Source organism: Perissodus microlepis, chromosome 23, assembly GCF_051167445.1.
Source record: "Perissodus microlepis isolate ML-2025 ecotype Zambia chromosome 23, ASM5116744v1, whole genome shotgun sequence".
Lineage (NCBI taxonomy): Eukaryota > Metazoa > Chordata > Actinopteri > Cichliformes > Cichlidae > Perissodus > Perissodus microlepis.
The window spans coordinates 42,502,872-42,519,327 of NC_140482.1; the positions used below are offsets into that span (position 1 = coordinate 42,502,872).

At 46.1% G+C, this 16,456-nt stretch overlaps 2 protein-coding genes across 2 annotated transcripts; one reads left to right on the forward strand and one right to left on the reverse strand.

The window, feature by feature from the left end:
- Nucleotides 1-1,962: 1,962 nt before the first annotated feature.
- On the forward strand, nt 1,963-9,975 carry tab3 (TGF-beta activated kinase 1 (MAP3K7) binding protein 3). Its single transcript, XM_084920809.1, has 7 exons — nt 1,963-2,262; nt 2,928-3,099; nt 3,258-4,515; nt 5,007-5,167; nt 5,681-5,774; nt 8,052-8,135; nt 9,131-9,975. Exons 2-7 carry the CDS (start codon nt 2,998-3,000, stop codon nt 9,268-9,270), a joined length of 1,839 nt encoding a protein of 612 aa, XP_084776935.1. The 5' UTR covers nt 1,963-2,262; nt 2,928-2,997; the 3' UTR covers nt 9,271-9,975.
- Nucleotides 9,976-10,018: 43 nt separating this feature from the next.
- On the reverse strand, nt 10,019-16,456 carry tmem47 (transmembrane protein 47). Its single transcript, XM_084920813.1, has 3 exons — nt 15,990-16,456; nt 11,930-12,070; nt 10,019-11,822 (listed from the first exon to the last, which is right to left on the reverse strand). Exons 1-3 carry the CDS (start codon nt 16,213-16,215, stop codon nt 11,644-11,646), a joined length of 546 nt encoding a protein of 181 aa, XP_084776939.1. The 5' UTR covers nt 16,216-16,456; the 3' UTR covers nt 10,019-11,643.

Here is a 16,456-nt window from a genome sequence, read left to right on the forward strand (position 1 = left end):
ATTAAAAGCCTGTGTGTATTTGCATTGATGTCGTCAGTTTGTGTCACTGTGGCTGAACCAGTTATTAAGTAACAAAACACGTTACTTCACTTTAGAATCAGAGTCTTTCAATCTCACTGAAATGTGAAATTAAGTGATTTTATGGAGAGAAGATGAAGATTTTCTTTGACTGTTGCTAAATTTTGGGGTTTTTTTTGTTACTTTATTTGAGCTTTGAATACTAACACCCTTGTTTCTTTTATTTCCATAATGTTGTGAAACATGTGTCTACAGGTGTGTTTATGCTTTATTGGTAGTGCTGTAAGAAAGTCAAACATTAATCATAAACAGTGGATTTCAGACTATGGGCTGGGCGCTGCTGGGCACAGAGCCAGTGGACGTGTGGGTGTGGACTAGTGGAAATATCGATTGAAATTAAGTTAAATGAATGTGATGTTTGTTGTCATAAAATGATGACAAATATATATATGTGTGTGTGTGTGTGTGTGTGTGTGTGTGTGTGTGTGTGTGTGTGTGTGTGATTTTTGTAGAAAAAAAGTAAAATTTTCTTATATCCCACCTACCTTTATTTCACTAAAATGTGACATTTGACATGTTTTCCGCTTCCAGAGTTAAAGTATCTTCTTCTTTTGGAAGCCTGCTCTGCTTCAGTACATCCATGAATCTTCTCTGTGGTCTTTCTCTTTTCCTGCTGCCTGGCAGCTCCATATTCAAGATCCTTTCTCCAACATATCCATTGTCCCTCCTCTGCACATGTCCAGACCATCTCAGCTTTCCCTTTCTCATTTTGTCTCCAAGCTGGTCATCCTGAGCTTCCACTCTGATGTACTCATTTCTAATCTTGTCCGTTCTGGTCCCTCAGGCCAAAAATCTTTAACTCTGCCACTTCCAGTGCCACCTCCAGCTCCTTCGTCTTGTTGTCAGTGCTGCCATCTCTGAACTATACATCATAGAAGGTCTCACTAAACCTTCCGGGCATGAGCTGATGGCTGGATATTCTAACAGAGAGCAGAAGTCACGATTCCATCAATTACAGTGTGCAGTCGTCCAGGTCCTGAAGCAGCAAAGCAGCTCAGACCATCATACTAACAGCCTAGCTATGATGGTCTGTTTTTGAAAAACCTTCCAAAAAGCTCAGTTTTTGTCTCGTCAGTCCGCAGATTATTTTTCCAAGAGTTTTGGGGATCATCAAGATGGGTTTTTTGGAAATGTGAGACGAGCCTTTGTGTTATTTTTGGTTAATAGTGGCTCTTTCCGTTTTTGCCCACTCTGTCTTCCTTATTGTTGAATCATCAACACTAACAATAACTTAACAGGTGAGGCCTGCAGTTCTTAGACATTGTTTTAGCCCTGTGTGGAAAGCTTTTTGACACAGGGCCAGGTAGGTTTGGATGGCTTTTTTTCCCCCGTAATAATTTAAACCATCTCTCTATTATTATTTGCCTGAGTGTGACAAATATGCAAAAAAAATAAAAAGATAGAAATCTATTTATATATCTGTATGAAAATCCCCTCGCCATCTCCCTTCTTAACAGTTGACCTGTCACACTGCTCCCACTGCCAGACTGCAACTGCACCTTATGTACATTCTGTAGTATTCATTCCACCTCATTTCGTTTCTGTATTTTATGTAAATAAGTTTAGATTCGTTATTTATAGTTGGTTTACACAGCTTTGTGTATGTATGTGTATGTATGTGTAATGTGTGTATATAGACACGTGTGTGTGTGTGTGTGTGTGTGTGTGTGATTTACATTGCTGTGCTTGAGAGCCACCATCTACCGGAACCAGATTCCCTGTATGTGTCTGCACATATACTTGGCCAATAAACACGATTCTGATTCTGATTCTGAAAATGTGTGTGTGTGTGTGTGTGTGTGTGTGTGTGTGTGTCGGGGCGGACTGGCTCAGTATTTACAGGAAATACATTGTTATTCACAGGCATTTGTGCCCCTGTGCCGAGACAAAATACTGAAAGCAGTTTAGCGCGCACGCTCCACACATGCGCACTATTGACAGCGCCCATCACGTCGAATAAACAACTTCCTGGTCCGGGAAAATCTGACATTATCGCGATAGACGGGCTGATCTGTTAGTACTTCTGCACTTCAGCGGCACGGGCCTGACGCTGGAATGCAAAAGCATAAGTTATTTAGCCCAAACAAAGAACCGGGAAACGTCGGCACACCTTTTCAGAAGTATCACAGCTATCCCTCGGGACTCCGCTACAGCCCGAGACATGAGGGGGACTCTTAACGTGTGGTAAGAGCCATGGAGCCGTTTTAGTGGCTAACGTTGGCTGGCTTTAGCATAGTTAGCTAGCTAATCCATCAACACCCGGGCTTGTGACAGCTGACCAGCCAGCCGGACCGAGCTAGGGTTAGCATTAGCATATTTAGCTGACAGGCTGTTGAATTAAGTTAGCCTGGTTTAAACGCATTGCTGGTTTAGCGGTTTATGACGCTGCGTTAGTGACAGATGACATCGGAGCGTCTTCCAGGAGTGGCAGGACTGTCTTTTAGGGTGCACAGGTGCGGTTGTTTATGTGAGTGATGTACGGAGGCTAATTGATGCTGATAACTAGCCTGCTAGCTAGCATTGGTATGTCGTCGTTGCTTGGTGCAACAGTATGGCAAACAAACAACAGACTGACAGCCACCTCCTTACTTAGCACGCGCGTGCTAATGGGAATAAATGGCACAATAATCCATGTTTTCGTTTCGTCTTTGTCTTCCATTCACGGATTAACTGTATTCGGTTAAATAAGCAGCATGACGTGCCGCACAGTGACTGTTTAATTGATACGTGCGTTAAGATTACTGCTGACACATAGGGTGTGTGACTGTCATTTGGCAGGCCGACAGTCCTGATGGGATCATTGCAGGAATTTCCATGTTCATTTATTTGTTTGCTTTGTTTGTCATCAGGGGATGAGACGAGATCGGTTATTTCGACATTTGCAGCTCTGGGCTCGTTGACTCTCTGTTTTGGCTCAGGATGGCGCAGGGAGGCTCTCAGCTCGACTACCACATCCTGCAGGACCTCAAGCAGCGTTTCCCAGAGATCCCAGAGGGGGTAGTGTCACAGTGCCTTCTGCAGGTACATATTGAAAGCTGCTATTTGGATTGAGACTTGTTATAATATATGTATTAGTGCATCATGCTGTGTTTGCACTAATTCTTGCATCGTAAAAACATTGCAGAAGATATTTATGATCAGAACATCATACCTATTAATCACTCTCCTTTCTGCCTCAGAACAACAATAACCTGGATCTCTGCTGCCATCTGCTGGCTCAGGAGAGTAACAGATACCTGTATGGTGATTTCCATCCCAGTCCAGAGGAGGGGCGGCTGAACCGAAATCACATGCTACACATTAGCTTGGGCTACCCAGGTTCAGATGCAAGCAAATCAAATGGAGGAGCAGGAGGAGTAGGGCGCTCCCTAGTGCACAGCACCAGTGACAGTCACATCGATCCGCAGCGACCCAACTACCCCGAACCGCTGTCAGCCCCTGCCACCATGGCTCCTTCCCCTGGATACAATCCTTTTTTCATGAATGATCAGAGCCGCTCGGCCAGTACTCCCACCCCTCCACCCACAATGCCAGGCATGTCTCCCACATACTCTTCTGTTTCACATTACACCATGAACCCTATAACAGTCACTCTTTCGCAAAGCATACCCAACGTCCCACAAGCTCTGCAGATCCCTCCTGGACACTACGCGAACAACACCAACGCAACCCTGTACATTCGACCCTCGCCATCTCAAAGCCCGCAGCCAGCACCCTGGTCCTCCTCAGGTGCACCTGTCTATCAACATCAGCAGTCCCCTTACAGCACTCCCACATACGGCTCACCTTACAGCTCCCCACAGCATCAGGTCCAGGCGCAGCCCCAACCGCAACCCCAGCTACAACCCCAGCTGCAACCCCAGCACCAGCAGTATGTCTTCCTCCCTATTAGCTCCCCAACTCTTCCCAGCATGCCCTACCATCACCAGCAGCCGCCCCAGCAACAGCCTCCTGTTTACAGGCCGTACCAAACAAAGAACCTCCTTAAGAACCAGATAGAGATTACTCTGGAGGGTCCGCGGCCTCGCAGCAATTCACCTGTGCACACTCCTCACCCCCAGGGACCACTTTACATGTCTACCAGTTCTTCGCCCAGCTCCCCTTCGAGGGGCATCGCAATGAGTGCAGGTCCGCAGTCGTACCACCCTGGGGTGTACATGCAGGGAAGACCTCGGCCCGCCTCGTCCCCTCAACCGGGGCAGTCAGCCTATACGTTCAAAATCAAAGTGTCCCCAGGAGGCCAGGCTCAGAGGCCCCCGAGCTCGCCACCCGTCACTGAAGCCGAGCCTATTCTCAACATAGTAGACCAAGGGGCGCACAACGCCGCCCCTGCACCCATCCTGCCCATCTCCGCTCTGCCGGGGACTATCACCAGTCAGTTTCAGCCAATGCCCAGACGTTCCAGCTCGGGTTCTGATGACTATGCCTACACGCAAGGTAAGGGCTTCTTGTTTTGGTTTGTCCATCAAAATCTTATATTTCAATATTCATATCATTTTATATATGTTATGCTTTGCAATACTTGAGATCTCACCTGTCATGGGTTTATATAAGCAGCGTAACAACTTCTGCTGCTCATATTGTTTGGACGGTGTGGCCGCAGCTGCACCTTCAGCCTTGTGATATTTTTTTACTGCTTTGTGCTTGTTTGTCATCTTCACATATGTTTGGTTGTCTGCGTGTTGTGATGAGAAAAGGTGATTGTCAGCCTTTTTCTTTTCTTTTTTTAAATTTAAGGCTGCATGTTGGTCTTTTGCATGTGTTAAGTACACATGACGCTGCTTTCACGTGATTGTAGTCTTCCCCACGCCCTCTACCTGCACCATCGCTTTCAGGCTTATATAGCAGATTGGAGTCGCAGCAGAGCATTGCAGCTTTTCTTTTCTTTTTAAAAAAATCCTTTTTGTGTTTGGTGCGTTTCCCTTCAGCTCTCCTGCTCCACCAGCGGGCGAGGATGGAGCGTCTGATGAAGGAGCTGCGGCTGGAGCAGCAGAAACTCGAGCAGCTGAAGGGTGACGTTAACAACATGGAATACGATGCCCTTCAAAGACGCTTTCGACGAGTCAACTCCACCAGTCTTATCCCCCGAGTAAGGCCTGAACGCGTTCTTGTCTTACATGTCAGTCTTTGTGTGCTGCTTCACTGACCAAAGCTATAAAGGCAAGCTGTGAAATGATCACTGATTTTATTGATTATTATTTTATTCACTGGGAACTACTTGATTATTCTCCCAAGACCTTCGTAGCTGCTCCTTACCTTGCAGAGTTTTCACTTGATTTAATTTTCGTTGATGTACTGAAGGACTTGTCTGTGCATGTTTGTCCTGTTTGTGCAGTATTATCTAATCTCACCCGCTGCACACGCCTCACCGGTCCAACGACCTGCAGTGAATGGCTTGTTGTGGTGTTAAGGTATATTGCCACCACTTTGTGGTGATATGTTGCCTGTAAAAACACCATATTTAAGGAGTATTAGAAAATAATCACTGAGACGGTCAACCTGGTGTTAAGACTGGTTTGATTTCACTGCTAATAAATATGAAAGTGGAGTGCGAGTGTGGGAGTGGGCTAATCAGACCGGCTCGTGTGCTTACTGTCTGCAGCCTGAGGAGATGACCCGACTACGCAGTCAGAACAGACAGCTTCAAATTGATATTGACTGTACACTGAAGGAAACAGATCTACTGCAGTCTAGAGGTATGCACGCATCACTCGCACACAAATGCATTCCCACACAAAGCTTTGAAGTGTGTCTCTGATTTATTTGAAAGCATTGATCTTGAAAGAGCCGAGGCCTGAAGCGGACAGTGTCGGGTCCAGAATGATGGACGAGTATCCACTGCGGCGCATGCAGATGCAGGCTTGTGAAACGACTGGCCGGTGCGTTGCAGGCCTCGGGCTGATATGTGCTCGACCCCCACTCTGGGCCCTGCGTAGTATTTCACTGGCACATGATTCTTGTTGATTCTGCAGTTGAAACACTTGGCCTACAACACAGCGTGTGGACGTTAGTTCCAATCCTTTATCTGTTTAGCAGGAGTGATGATGATGATGGAAGCAGCACACTCACAAGTGTGACCGATTTGCTTGCAGTCAGCCCGGTGCCACTGAACATTTAAGAGGGGCTCTTCTGCAGTAATCCTTCAGCTGTCAGTTATCTCAGGGACCGTTTCCTTCAGGATTCATTTGGCTGTGTTTGTCTGACCCTCTGCTTTGCAAGATGTGCTGCAGAGAGCAGCCCCCACAACTCGATGCTGCCACAACACACTGCATGGCACATTGTGTGTCTGTGGATGTGAAGTTTTCGGATTACTCTTACCGTGACATAAATGTTGGCCTTGTGAGATCAGACGTTTCGTTCAACAGGATGTTAGCAAATCACAGCGCTCGTGTTCACCTGTGCCAGCACCGTTAGGAGTCTGATACCTAATTTTCTAACAAAGACAAGATTATCAGCGCCGTTAATTCAAGATAAACTCGTGTGGCTGTGAGATGTGGCCTCATGTTATTCATGTCACATCGTGAGATTCTTGTCCTGAAATGGTAGCCGTTAAAGGTAAAATTAATTCGACAACACGCAAACATTTTACATAAAATTTGTTTACAACTTAAACTCTGAATATAATTTGGCTTTGGGTTTTTATCCTCAGTGTTGCTGTAGTTCAGTTTGTACAAATCTATGACTGTGTCTACACCAGAAAATCATCAGGAGCAAAGTTGTAAAACAACATTTGTTTTTAACGACTGTGATATTTGGGGCTCAGAAACAGAACTGCAGCCCTCTGAAAAGCCTGGTGTTGTGGTCCTTGTGATGAACGCTGTGTTCAGGCATAAATTGCTTGAATGGTTTTTCTGTAATCCTGGAGTTTCTTCTACAAACTCGAGGACTTTGCTTACTGAGAAAATCCAACAGTTATTTAAGTAAACGTCTCACCAGCCTCGGCTGCTAGCTGTCCTTCTTTTTGGTGATGAAACTATTCTTGTCCTCCTCTAAGCCGGCAATACAATCCCATGTTGTCTTATTTCATTTTGTTCCTAAAATATTTTTCTAACCGCTGGGAGGCTGATGCACGGTGGACCTCGTCGCAGCGTTGCACGCTCTCCTTCGCCTCCCTTGTAGCTAGACGTGCGATCCTACTAAGATAGAGGGCTGCCCCCGTGCCCACCCAGGCTCAATGGCTGAGGGACCTTATGTACTGTCTGAGCCTTCAAAAGATCTGTTGCGCGATTAGCAATAACAGTGGCAAGTTTTACAAGGTGTGGGGGCAATTCCTGAAATATTTTTCCAGCCTTCAGGTTGTGAACCCGACTTCCAGCATTACTCAGTAAATCCCCCCCCCTCCCTTTTTTGTCTTCTTTTTTTTTTTTTTTTGTTAAAGGTTTTTTTTGTTATTTTGTCCTGTTTTATTTGCGATGGTGTTTTTGTGTTTGTTTGTTTTCATCTTTAGTTTGGTGTGTTTGTTTGTTTTTACCTGGCCTGAGGGATAGCCTATTGTGTGTGTGTGTGTGTGTGTGTGTGTGTGTGTGTGGGGGGGGGTACTGATGAAAGCAATCACAACATATGTGAATGTGTCATTAATCTGTAATCTATTATTTCAGTTCAAACAATCATTGTGAAGCCTACTTGTTTGTTGTTTAACGATTCTGTGTGTGTCTGTTTTTCTTTGCTTCAATTTAATATAAAAATCTTTGAGAAAAAAAATGTTCCTATAGATGGTAAAACACCAATTATTTGTCATCAAACGGTTACAGCAACAATTACTTTATGCTCCCAAAGTAGGATAAGACGTTTCAAGTAGGCCTGCACGATGCACGTCTTCTTCCAGGTGTTTGATTGGCCGACAAGTTGTTGAGTAAACTGAGTCTTTGTGACAGCTGAGTCTGTCTTTGCCTGTTGGGACAGTTCTGATTTCACATCTGGCTGAAACAGGCTCTCTTTAAAACAAACTAAAGCTTTCTGTCTGATCTCTGCAGGGAAGTTTGACCCCAAAGCAATGAACAACTTTTATGACAATATTCAGCCTGGTCCTGTAGTGCCACCCACATCTGGAAAGAAAGGTAAGCACTTCTGCAGAAGTCAGAGACATTTTAATATTTTACCAAGATGCAGATTTGAGGCTTCATTCAGATCTTTGTCTCACTTTGGTCTTAATTCTTACTGTTTGGTCTGTTCATGCTGACAGCTGTGAAATTAAAATGACACAGAGCTTTTCATAAAGTGCTGCGGATGCATAAAAATGTGTCCGTTTAAACGCGTGGTTGCTCGGCAGCATCGTGATGCGATAGCTGTGTAATTCAACTATAAACGAGTTTTTACTGCCTTAAGATTAAAACAAAAGTCTTTTATAAAAAAGGATTTTAGGAACATAAACGTTAAAATCGGGTCAGTTTAGGTTAGTTAGTTGCTAGGCAACGTGTCGACATTATATCAGACTCAACTGAACTTTAGTGGATAAAAATCTGATTTCACTGTTGTGAAATTAAAATGCTATGTAGCTTTTCTAAGGTGCTGTGGTGGCCCCACAGCTTACACGATCGCCTCACTGAAACCCTTTCGAGCATCTGGAGTTAAAGTTGGCCAAAACAAACATGCGGCACTTCCCACGCTACCCACCCAAAAGTAGAACTGGCTGTAGTGCAGGACATCCACTAATTGGAAAGTTGGTGGTTTCTTAGCTTCTCCAGTTTGATAGCAGATACTGAACCCAGAGCTGCTTCACTCACATTCGATAAAATGATAGTTTAGCGTAGACAAAAGGAATGAGTGGAGTAGGAAGGTGCTGTATGAGAAGCAGTTCATTTAGCATCATAATATCTGATGTAGAGAAAAACCTTCAGGGCCAGACGATGCACCTGTTGCTCAGCTGCTGAATGTGTAGCAGGACCTTGGACAGAGATGTAAGACTCGCTCTGCTGTTTAGTAAATGCATGTTTCTGTCAGGTTTCACCCTTGAATGATTACCTGCATTCGTTTTAATGCAGCTCTGAGCTGCAGACTTCCATTACTGCTGCGCATGTTTTACCACGTGAATGAACTTCTTTCTTTTTGTCAGAAGGGACACAGGCCTCGAAGCGGGTGCCCCAGACGGACGAGGACTTTGAAGGCGCCCAGTGGAACTGTGAAAGCTGCACCTTCCTCAACCACCCTGCACTAAACCGCTGTGAACAGTGCGAGATGCCACGCTACACCTGAGCTTACGCACTGTGCTGTATCTCCACTCCTGCCTCATCCCTTGCAAATCCCTGGATACTATAAGCCCCGCCCTCTACAGTCTGCAGAATCTGTGTAGAGGTCTCATCCCATCAATCAGTATACGTCCCCTCCTACCTGCTGAGGAAGAGCCACTTATCCCTCTCGTCCTGCTCTGGTCCCCTACTCCTGTGCACTTTGACCTTTGTTTTCTTTGATGGATAATGACCACGGAGGGCTGGAGCTTCCGGCGGCAGACATGTAAGAGCAGACTGCGGCTCAGACGGCGGGCGCAGCAGGCTTCAGAAATGTCAGAGCGCTTTAAGGATTGAGGAGGAGCTGTGGTTTACCTGGCGACCATTCCATGCAGAACTAATGACTGCCCTGTTTACACTGTGCCCATTCCCGAAGTACAAATGGAGACACTTGTTTTATCCAGGACCTCCAGCTCCCCCATTCTGACAGTGGAACGATGAAAGCAATGAGTATATAAGTTGTGACTAATGCGAAATGTAGACTTTACACTGTATCTGGCTCTGTATGAGAGCTCACTGAAAGAACACTAAAGACACTTGCATATGAGTATGTTCCTGGTACTTTTATGCATATTATTACCACCCTGTATTATGTGTTCAACAGATGTTGATTTCCTGTGCAAATGCCTCAACTTGCTGTACTTAATAAAAGAGCTGATTCTATGTGACTTGATCCTGCGCAGCTGCAGAGTTTCTCTCAAATGAAACAAGCACAATTTATTTTCTACTACATGTTTATTGTGTTTATCAGACCAGTGGGAATTGTAAATGCATGCACACATTCATTTACTTTGATGTCGCAGGAGGGAGTTCATGGACGCTATAAAGGAGCTTTAAGAAGACGCCCGTTACCACAGCACGCCGCCGTAGGTCGTCTACCTCGCGGTCCTCGTTTCACTCCTCGTACACAGCACGTCTCACTCTGGCGTGCACCTTCGCTCAGACGCTAAAACCAAGTCTGTTGCCTTTTTCAGCTACAGTGGATTTCCTGCCACAGCCTGTCTATAGGGAAGCAGATGTATTTTTAACGGTGCCTGTTGAGAGCGTTCTCATTTCCTACTGAGAGGGAAGATAAGGAGGCATCACACGGGTAGGTCTGTGAGCACATGCTGGGTGGTATGATCATGCACACTCGCTCAGCAGACGTGGTCATTTGCCCTCTACCCTCCTACTGCTGTGCTTGTAACTAATAAGCTTTATTATGTAAACTGCATAACTTGGATATGATAGTTTCCTGAAAAAGCAGGTATGACTGGGGGTATTTGAAAGGTTCTCACAGCAGGTCTACTAAAGCCAAGACTTTAGGTGATCTCACGATCGGCCTCCAGCTCGACTCCTGTAGCTGGACCAGCGACTGTCCTCCCTACGGAGGGCTCAGGTTCAAACAGAAGCTAATGTTTGCAGTCTGTGGTCATGGATAATTGGAATTCCAGGGAGCGATCTAAAAATAACAGCTGTGCTGGAAGCTATGTGGCGTGTCGCGGGTAAAAGGTAACTTTGAACGTTAGATGACCAAATTAAATTCAGGCAATGCTTTGGATTTTTTTATAGTTTTGTTCTCAGAACTTCTTGATCGCATCTTGTAAATCAGGTTTTGTGTAGAAGACACTCGTGAGTGAATCATTAACTAGGATTGTGTTACTTCCACCCATTTGGAAGGTGTTAGCTGTCTTAGGTAGCTTCTGTTTGTTTATTGACCCAGTTATAATAGACACAAGCAGGACAGGACAAATGCAGTGAGTCCAGGGACATGCTTTCTCCGATACATTAAAGTCTGCTGGCAGCAGAAGAAAGCTTGGCCAGCCTCCAGTTGTTGTTGCGTCTCTGGGGAAATGTGGCATGTTGCATTCTTTAGGTGTGCCTCCTCAGTTTGTCATCCTCAGGATATCACTTCAAAAGAATGTCTTCCTCTCTACATTTCCTTCTCTTCTCTGATTGGCTAATTAGTCCATCAATTCCTCCGGGTATGGGGCCAGCGAATCCATCTGTTCACAACAGACCTTGTGTCCAGAACTAAGACCTACTGGAGTTACACTTAAAGGGGACGCAGGATTATCTGACCGGTGGCATTCGCTCCCAAATGAAAGTGCCTCGTTTCTTTTATATGACTGGATTCGCTGCCAACCCTCCTAAGAGACCTCAGGGCTTCGGTCCAATGAGCAAGGACAGCATTTCTGACAACAAGTTCACAGTATCAAATACAAGAGCTCCTTTCCAGTCCTGAAAATTTTAATGAGCATTTTTTTCCTATTTCTGGTCTGTTTGTGCGATGTGTAACAGAGGTGCTATTACTAATGTGGACACTAGCTGGGTGAGGTCCCAGGTTTCTCCTCTTGTCTTTTCAGTAGTAGTCTTCATAGTTTTTGGGGTTGAGGCAGTAGAGGAGGGCGCCTCCGAAAGAGAAGATGGTGGATCCCCATGCCAGGCCGTAGCCCCAGTTAAATTCATGGTAGATCCTCAGACTGACCGTCTCTATGAACTTGATGGGGAAGAGAACCAAGCTGCACACTTGAAGCACAACTGCAACAAAAACAGACAGTTCAGACGCAAGATGCATCATTAAAGTCGTCAAAGGACCTTGGGGTCTTCCTGTGCACATTCGATGAAAATGTAATTTCTTTACATACCTGCAGAGAAAAGCATGACGGCCACAGGCTTGTAGCAGCGACTCCTGGAACCAAAGCACAGGGAGAACAGCGCCACGAGGAAGGCGAGCAGCGTGAGGGCTGCTCCCCCCAACAGCAGAGCCAGGGTGGCGATCTGCCAGTCTGAGACGAGCACAAACACAGGGGCAGAGAGGGGGGAGAGGGTGAGGGAGGAAAACCGTGAAATCACACTGAAACAGAGAGTGACACAGGTAGCTAAAAAAAGGTTACTCTGGAGAGCCGTGTCGGCGCTGCTGACAGGAGGGGGGAAGCGGAGAGACAAGATGAGGACGGATAAAGGGAAGAAGACAGGCAGCAGAATAGGTCACAGGCTGCAGTGGTTAGCCACAGTAACAGTGCAATACTCAGTCCCTCAAAAGTAAATAACACTGGTGGTGAATTGCCACAGTGTAAACACAAACTATTTGTGGTTCGGAGGCTGAGCGATGGCGGCGATGGCTCGGAACATTTCTGAGCCACCGGGGACCCGTTGGCGGGTTGCAGATGAGGAATGCAAACCCTCAAACTGAGCACAGCCCTTTTTCTGGCACGAACACGCGCCTGGTTACACGTGCACATTTCCAACAGTCCAGTAATGGATCCCAATGGAGCAGAAAGGTGACTCTGACAACGAGTGTATCCCTCGCTGTCGGCTGATGACTGCTCAGCAGCATCCTCAGCATCCCATCCACACTTGAGTGGAAATAGCTGTCTGCCCCAAACAGAAGCAGCTGTGAAAGGCAGAAAAATATGATCGTAGGCTTCTTCTTTTTTTAGATGCCTTGCCTTTTTCTTGAGAAAACAGTTTTTCTTAGTCTAAATTAGCCACGGGACACCAACTGACTGTTGAGAGACAATATACGTTATTGTTTAGAGATTAGGGGTCTCTTTCATTGCTTTACTGTTTACTTGCGGAAACAGGAGGTCTGCATGTAAACAGGAGGAGGATATTATGATGAAGCATTTGATTACACAGGAGGAAATCATTTAACGTACGGTGGGTGGAAAAAGGTAAACATCAAAGCATAAAGGGGATTGGGCTCTGTATACGCGGCTCAGTATTACAGAGTGTGGAAACGTTTACAGTGACTCACTAAAGTTTATTTAGTCTGTTTTTAGTACGTGTACGAGGTATTGTTTATTACGGAGTCTGGGAAATAAAAAAAGATTAAGCATGGCTGAGAATACTTCCTCTCTGCTGAGGCAGAAAATCATTAAAACAGCAGAAGAAAGTGACGGAACATAAGCTGCTTAAAATACAGTTCCCACTCTTGTTGGAGGGAAATATTATTGGAGGGGCCAAGCAGCTCAAATATAAACAAACATCAACCACTTCTGACCAAATATGGCTCAGGATTTAGAGTTTAAAAAATGGGCCCTGTCACCACAGGATGTTGGAGCGAGCCCACAAAAAGCAGAGCACCACTTTTCCTTCAGCCTCCCTGCTTTCACAACCAGAGCGACCCCCTCGCTGCTGCTGCCTCTCAGCAAAGAGGGAGGGTTACACTGACTTGACCCGCAGCTGTCACAGACCCATCGCTGTTGAGATACTGTATCTTTCCTGGGTCATTTTGGTGCCCGCAGCCCAGCCGGCGCACAACTTTATCATGAAAACAGCAGGATGCAGAATGTCATCTCATCTCAGAATTGGAACGGATCCTGTTCGCTGTGCGAGAGACACAGCCAGAGTTAGGGTGCTTAAAGGCTTTGACGAGCAGGAAGTGCCAAACTATTAATCTGAGCCCCGCACGATAACAGATGGAAAAGGAGATACAGTACACAAGATCCAATCTGAGCATTAATTATGGTCCTCTGTACGGATGTCAGGAACTGCTGAAGTGTTAAGCAAATAAATCCTTCAAGGCCCCCGATTCAGTTGCTTTGTCTCAGACAACTGTGGAAGATCTGTGTCACAGAAGTGCCTCGAGTGTCTCTCTCTCTCGCACTGTCACACAATCTCAGCCTCACTCTCTCAAGGCAGCAGGATGAAGGACTGTTTGAAGAAGCACCATCTTCAATCGGAGGCTCCAGGTTCGTGTCCTCTGTGTCTCTGAGCTGAGGCTCTGTCCCACAGAGCCGGTATGTGGTCTGCACAGTTCTGTGACCTCCCGTAAAGAGAAAGCAGGCACCCAGAATGGGATAGCTAACATATTACATTATTAATACGCTTTGCCATCACTGCATCTCACTGAGCTGGACGTGCTCACACTCTGGCTCCACATTGATATCCTGATCTCGCACCACCCTGGCATCAACACACTGCTGCTGCTGCATTCCTGGCTCTATGTGGAGTCTGTAGCGTTTATACTTGACCACCGGCAGCTCCTGACTAAATGTGTGTGCGTGTCTGTCTGAGAGAGAGAAACACACAGACAGGATAACCTATATGCATCTGCACAAACACTAGAGCATGTAATGAGGCCATACTTGATGTCTACCTTACAGCACATTATTACGGTTTAAAGAGAACTTTGTGCAGAACAAGTTCAAAACATCTGAGTGGCCCAGCTGCTGTTTCAGACTAACAGGATCTATTTAATGCCCGAAGCATGACACTGAGGAAATATCGAGGGTTGATGAGGGGAGGGGGGTGGTTAGAAACTGATTACTGGGATTCAAATCAATAAGCCCTAGCCAAGCACAAGCCTGAGGAAATGGGAAGTTCACTGTGTGCATTTACTGTGGTATGCTGCTGCTGCTGAGAGCTGACACGGAGACTACGTGTCTTTATATGGCACCAAAGTGCACTTTGTCTGCGCTGACAGAGGAGGAATGGGGCCAGAGTGGCCCGCAGTTACTCATCTCAGACAGAAAGAAAACATTTTGTCAGACTAACAAAAATGTAATTCACCAGTCAGCACGCAGGAGCTGCTCAGAGACAGCAGAAAAACGAAATAGAGGAGTAAACACAGACAGGAAATGTTAGATAGTCTACTCAGGGATACAGCAGGATAAACCAGTGTAAGCTTTAGGCACATTTACAAGAAAATTAAAATGACAAACCTTCTCTGTGCGATCAGTTTTGACATTTTTTTTGCTTTTATTGTGTTGCAAGATGGATCGTTATCTACAAACTGTGGCTTGAAAGCCTGCCAGTGCGTTAGAAATGTCATAAAGGGCTGTTGCACTGCTTTACATATGCATTAGATAGTTTGTACAGCGCTACAAACACTCAACTAGCGATAGGATCAATTTTCTGAGAGTTCAGCCAGCTTCTCTCTCTTTTCTCGGTGGATTAGTAGCTGTGATGGAAATATGAAATGCTTCTAGAAAAAAAGCTAAGTGAGGGGACTCCATAAATAAAAAAAAGTTTCCCTAATAGACAAAATTTCTGGAGTGTTTCAACTTGTTTCCCTGGTTACTAATCTGCAGGCATCTGGATCTCGGGGGAGTTCTCTGCTCTGAGCTGCCCCTGCTCCTTGGCCGGTGAAGAAACCCACACAAAGGCTCATTTTGATCGCAACAAAAGGCCAAATGAAACCCCAGCTGGACCGCTCCTGGCGAGGCAACATTCCCACATCATTCTGTGGCGCACTGAGCAAACGCTTTAAGGAAAAAGGAGTCAAACGGCCTAGAAAGAAACCAAGGCGTCTTATTCATCAGACTTGTGAGACTTCACTTTTTCCTGTACTCGATTATTTCCCAATTGGACAGCAGTGCGCAACACACCGTTCTAGATCCTATTTCATGCAGAAAATGTCGGCACTTTAAATTAAACAGGCAATAGCTAATTATAAAGTAATTAACATCTAGCACTCTCTGGGGTGATGTTTTATAATTCTCACCCACAGAACAGATTGGTTCAGCAGCGCACTCTCCGCGGGGACCCTTTGTTATCCCTGAGAGCTGTGCATCGCACTTCCATTTGAATATGAATGTAGGTGTCTGTCTGCGCCCACAACCCTGCCATTTCGAGGGTGAAGCATCCCTTAAAACTACAACACCCAACTGGTTTAAAACTTTCAGCCAACATGGTGGCACGTCACGCCAGCAGCCGCCAGTGTTAAGCGTGTCTGTGCGGGCACATGAGCGTCTTTCTCACCAGTGGCCAGCGTGCTGTTGCAGGACCAATCCTCGGAGCTGACGGGCTTCCAGCAAGACGCCCACAGGGACAGGAAGTACTGGTCATCCGCGGTGACCCACGCCGGGCTCAACATGGCACCGACATCCAGGCAGAGAGCGAGAAAGACGCACACAAGTCCCACCAACTTCAGGGGCGTCAACGCCGTCACCCGCACCTCCTCTGTGCCGCTCACGGATGAAGCCATGTCTAAAGTATCTTACTCATTAAATAACAAATAGTAGCTAAAAACAATGAAACAAATGCGGGAAATCGCCAACCTTGAACCAGTAACAACTTGCGGTTGTTCCCTCTTGAACGCGCACAGTGTGGTGGCGAGCCTCCGCTCACTCTGCGTCCTGAGCCCAGAGGACGCTGCCGCGGTGTGTGCTGTGGATCCGGCGCTCTGCCGACGGGACCGTGCCGCGGAGCTCTAAAATAACGGGGCT

Bases quoted from the DNA above. Each gene is read 5' to 3' on its own strand.
- tab3 (XM_084920809.1), top strand. From the start codon at position 2,998: ATGGCGCAGGGAGGCTCTCAGCTCGACTACCACATCCTGCAGGACCTC. The intron at 4,516-5,006 runs GTAAGGGCTTCT...GTTTCCCTTCAG, and splicing joins TGACTATGCCTACACGCAAG to CTCTCCTGCTCCACCAGCGG. The intron at 5,168-5,680 runs GTAAGGCCTGAA...TACTGTCTGCAG, and splicing joins CCACCAGTCTTATCCCCCGA to CCTGAGGAGATGACCCGACT.
- tmem47 (XM_084920813.1), bottom strand. From the start codon at position 16,215: ATGGCTTCATCCGTGAGCGGCACAGAGGAGGTGCGGGTGACGGCGTTG. The intron at 12,071-15,989 runs GTGAGAAAGACG...TGCTCGTCTCAG, and splicing joins CAACAGCACGCTGGCCACTG to ACTGGCAGATCGCCACCCTG. The intron at 11,823-11,929 runs GTATGTAAAGAA...TTTTTGTTGCAG, and splicing joins CGTCATGCTTTTCTCTGCAG to TTGTGCTTCAAGTGTGCAGC.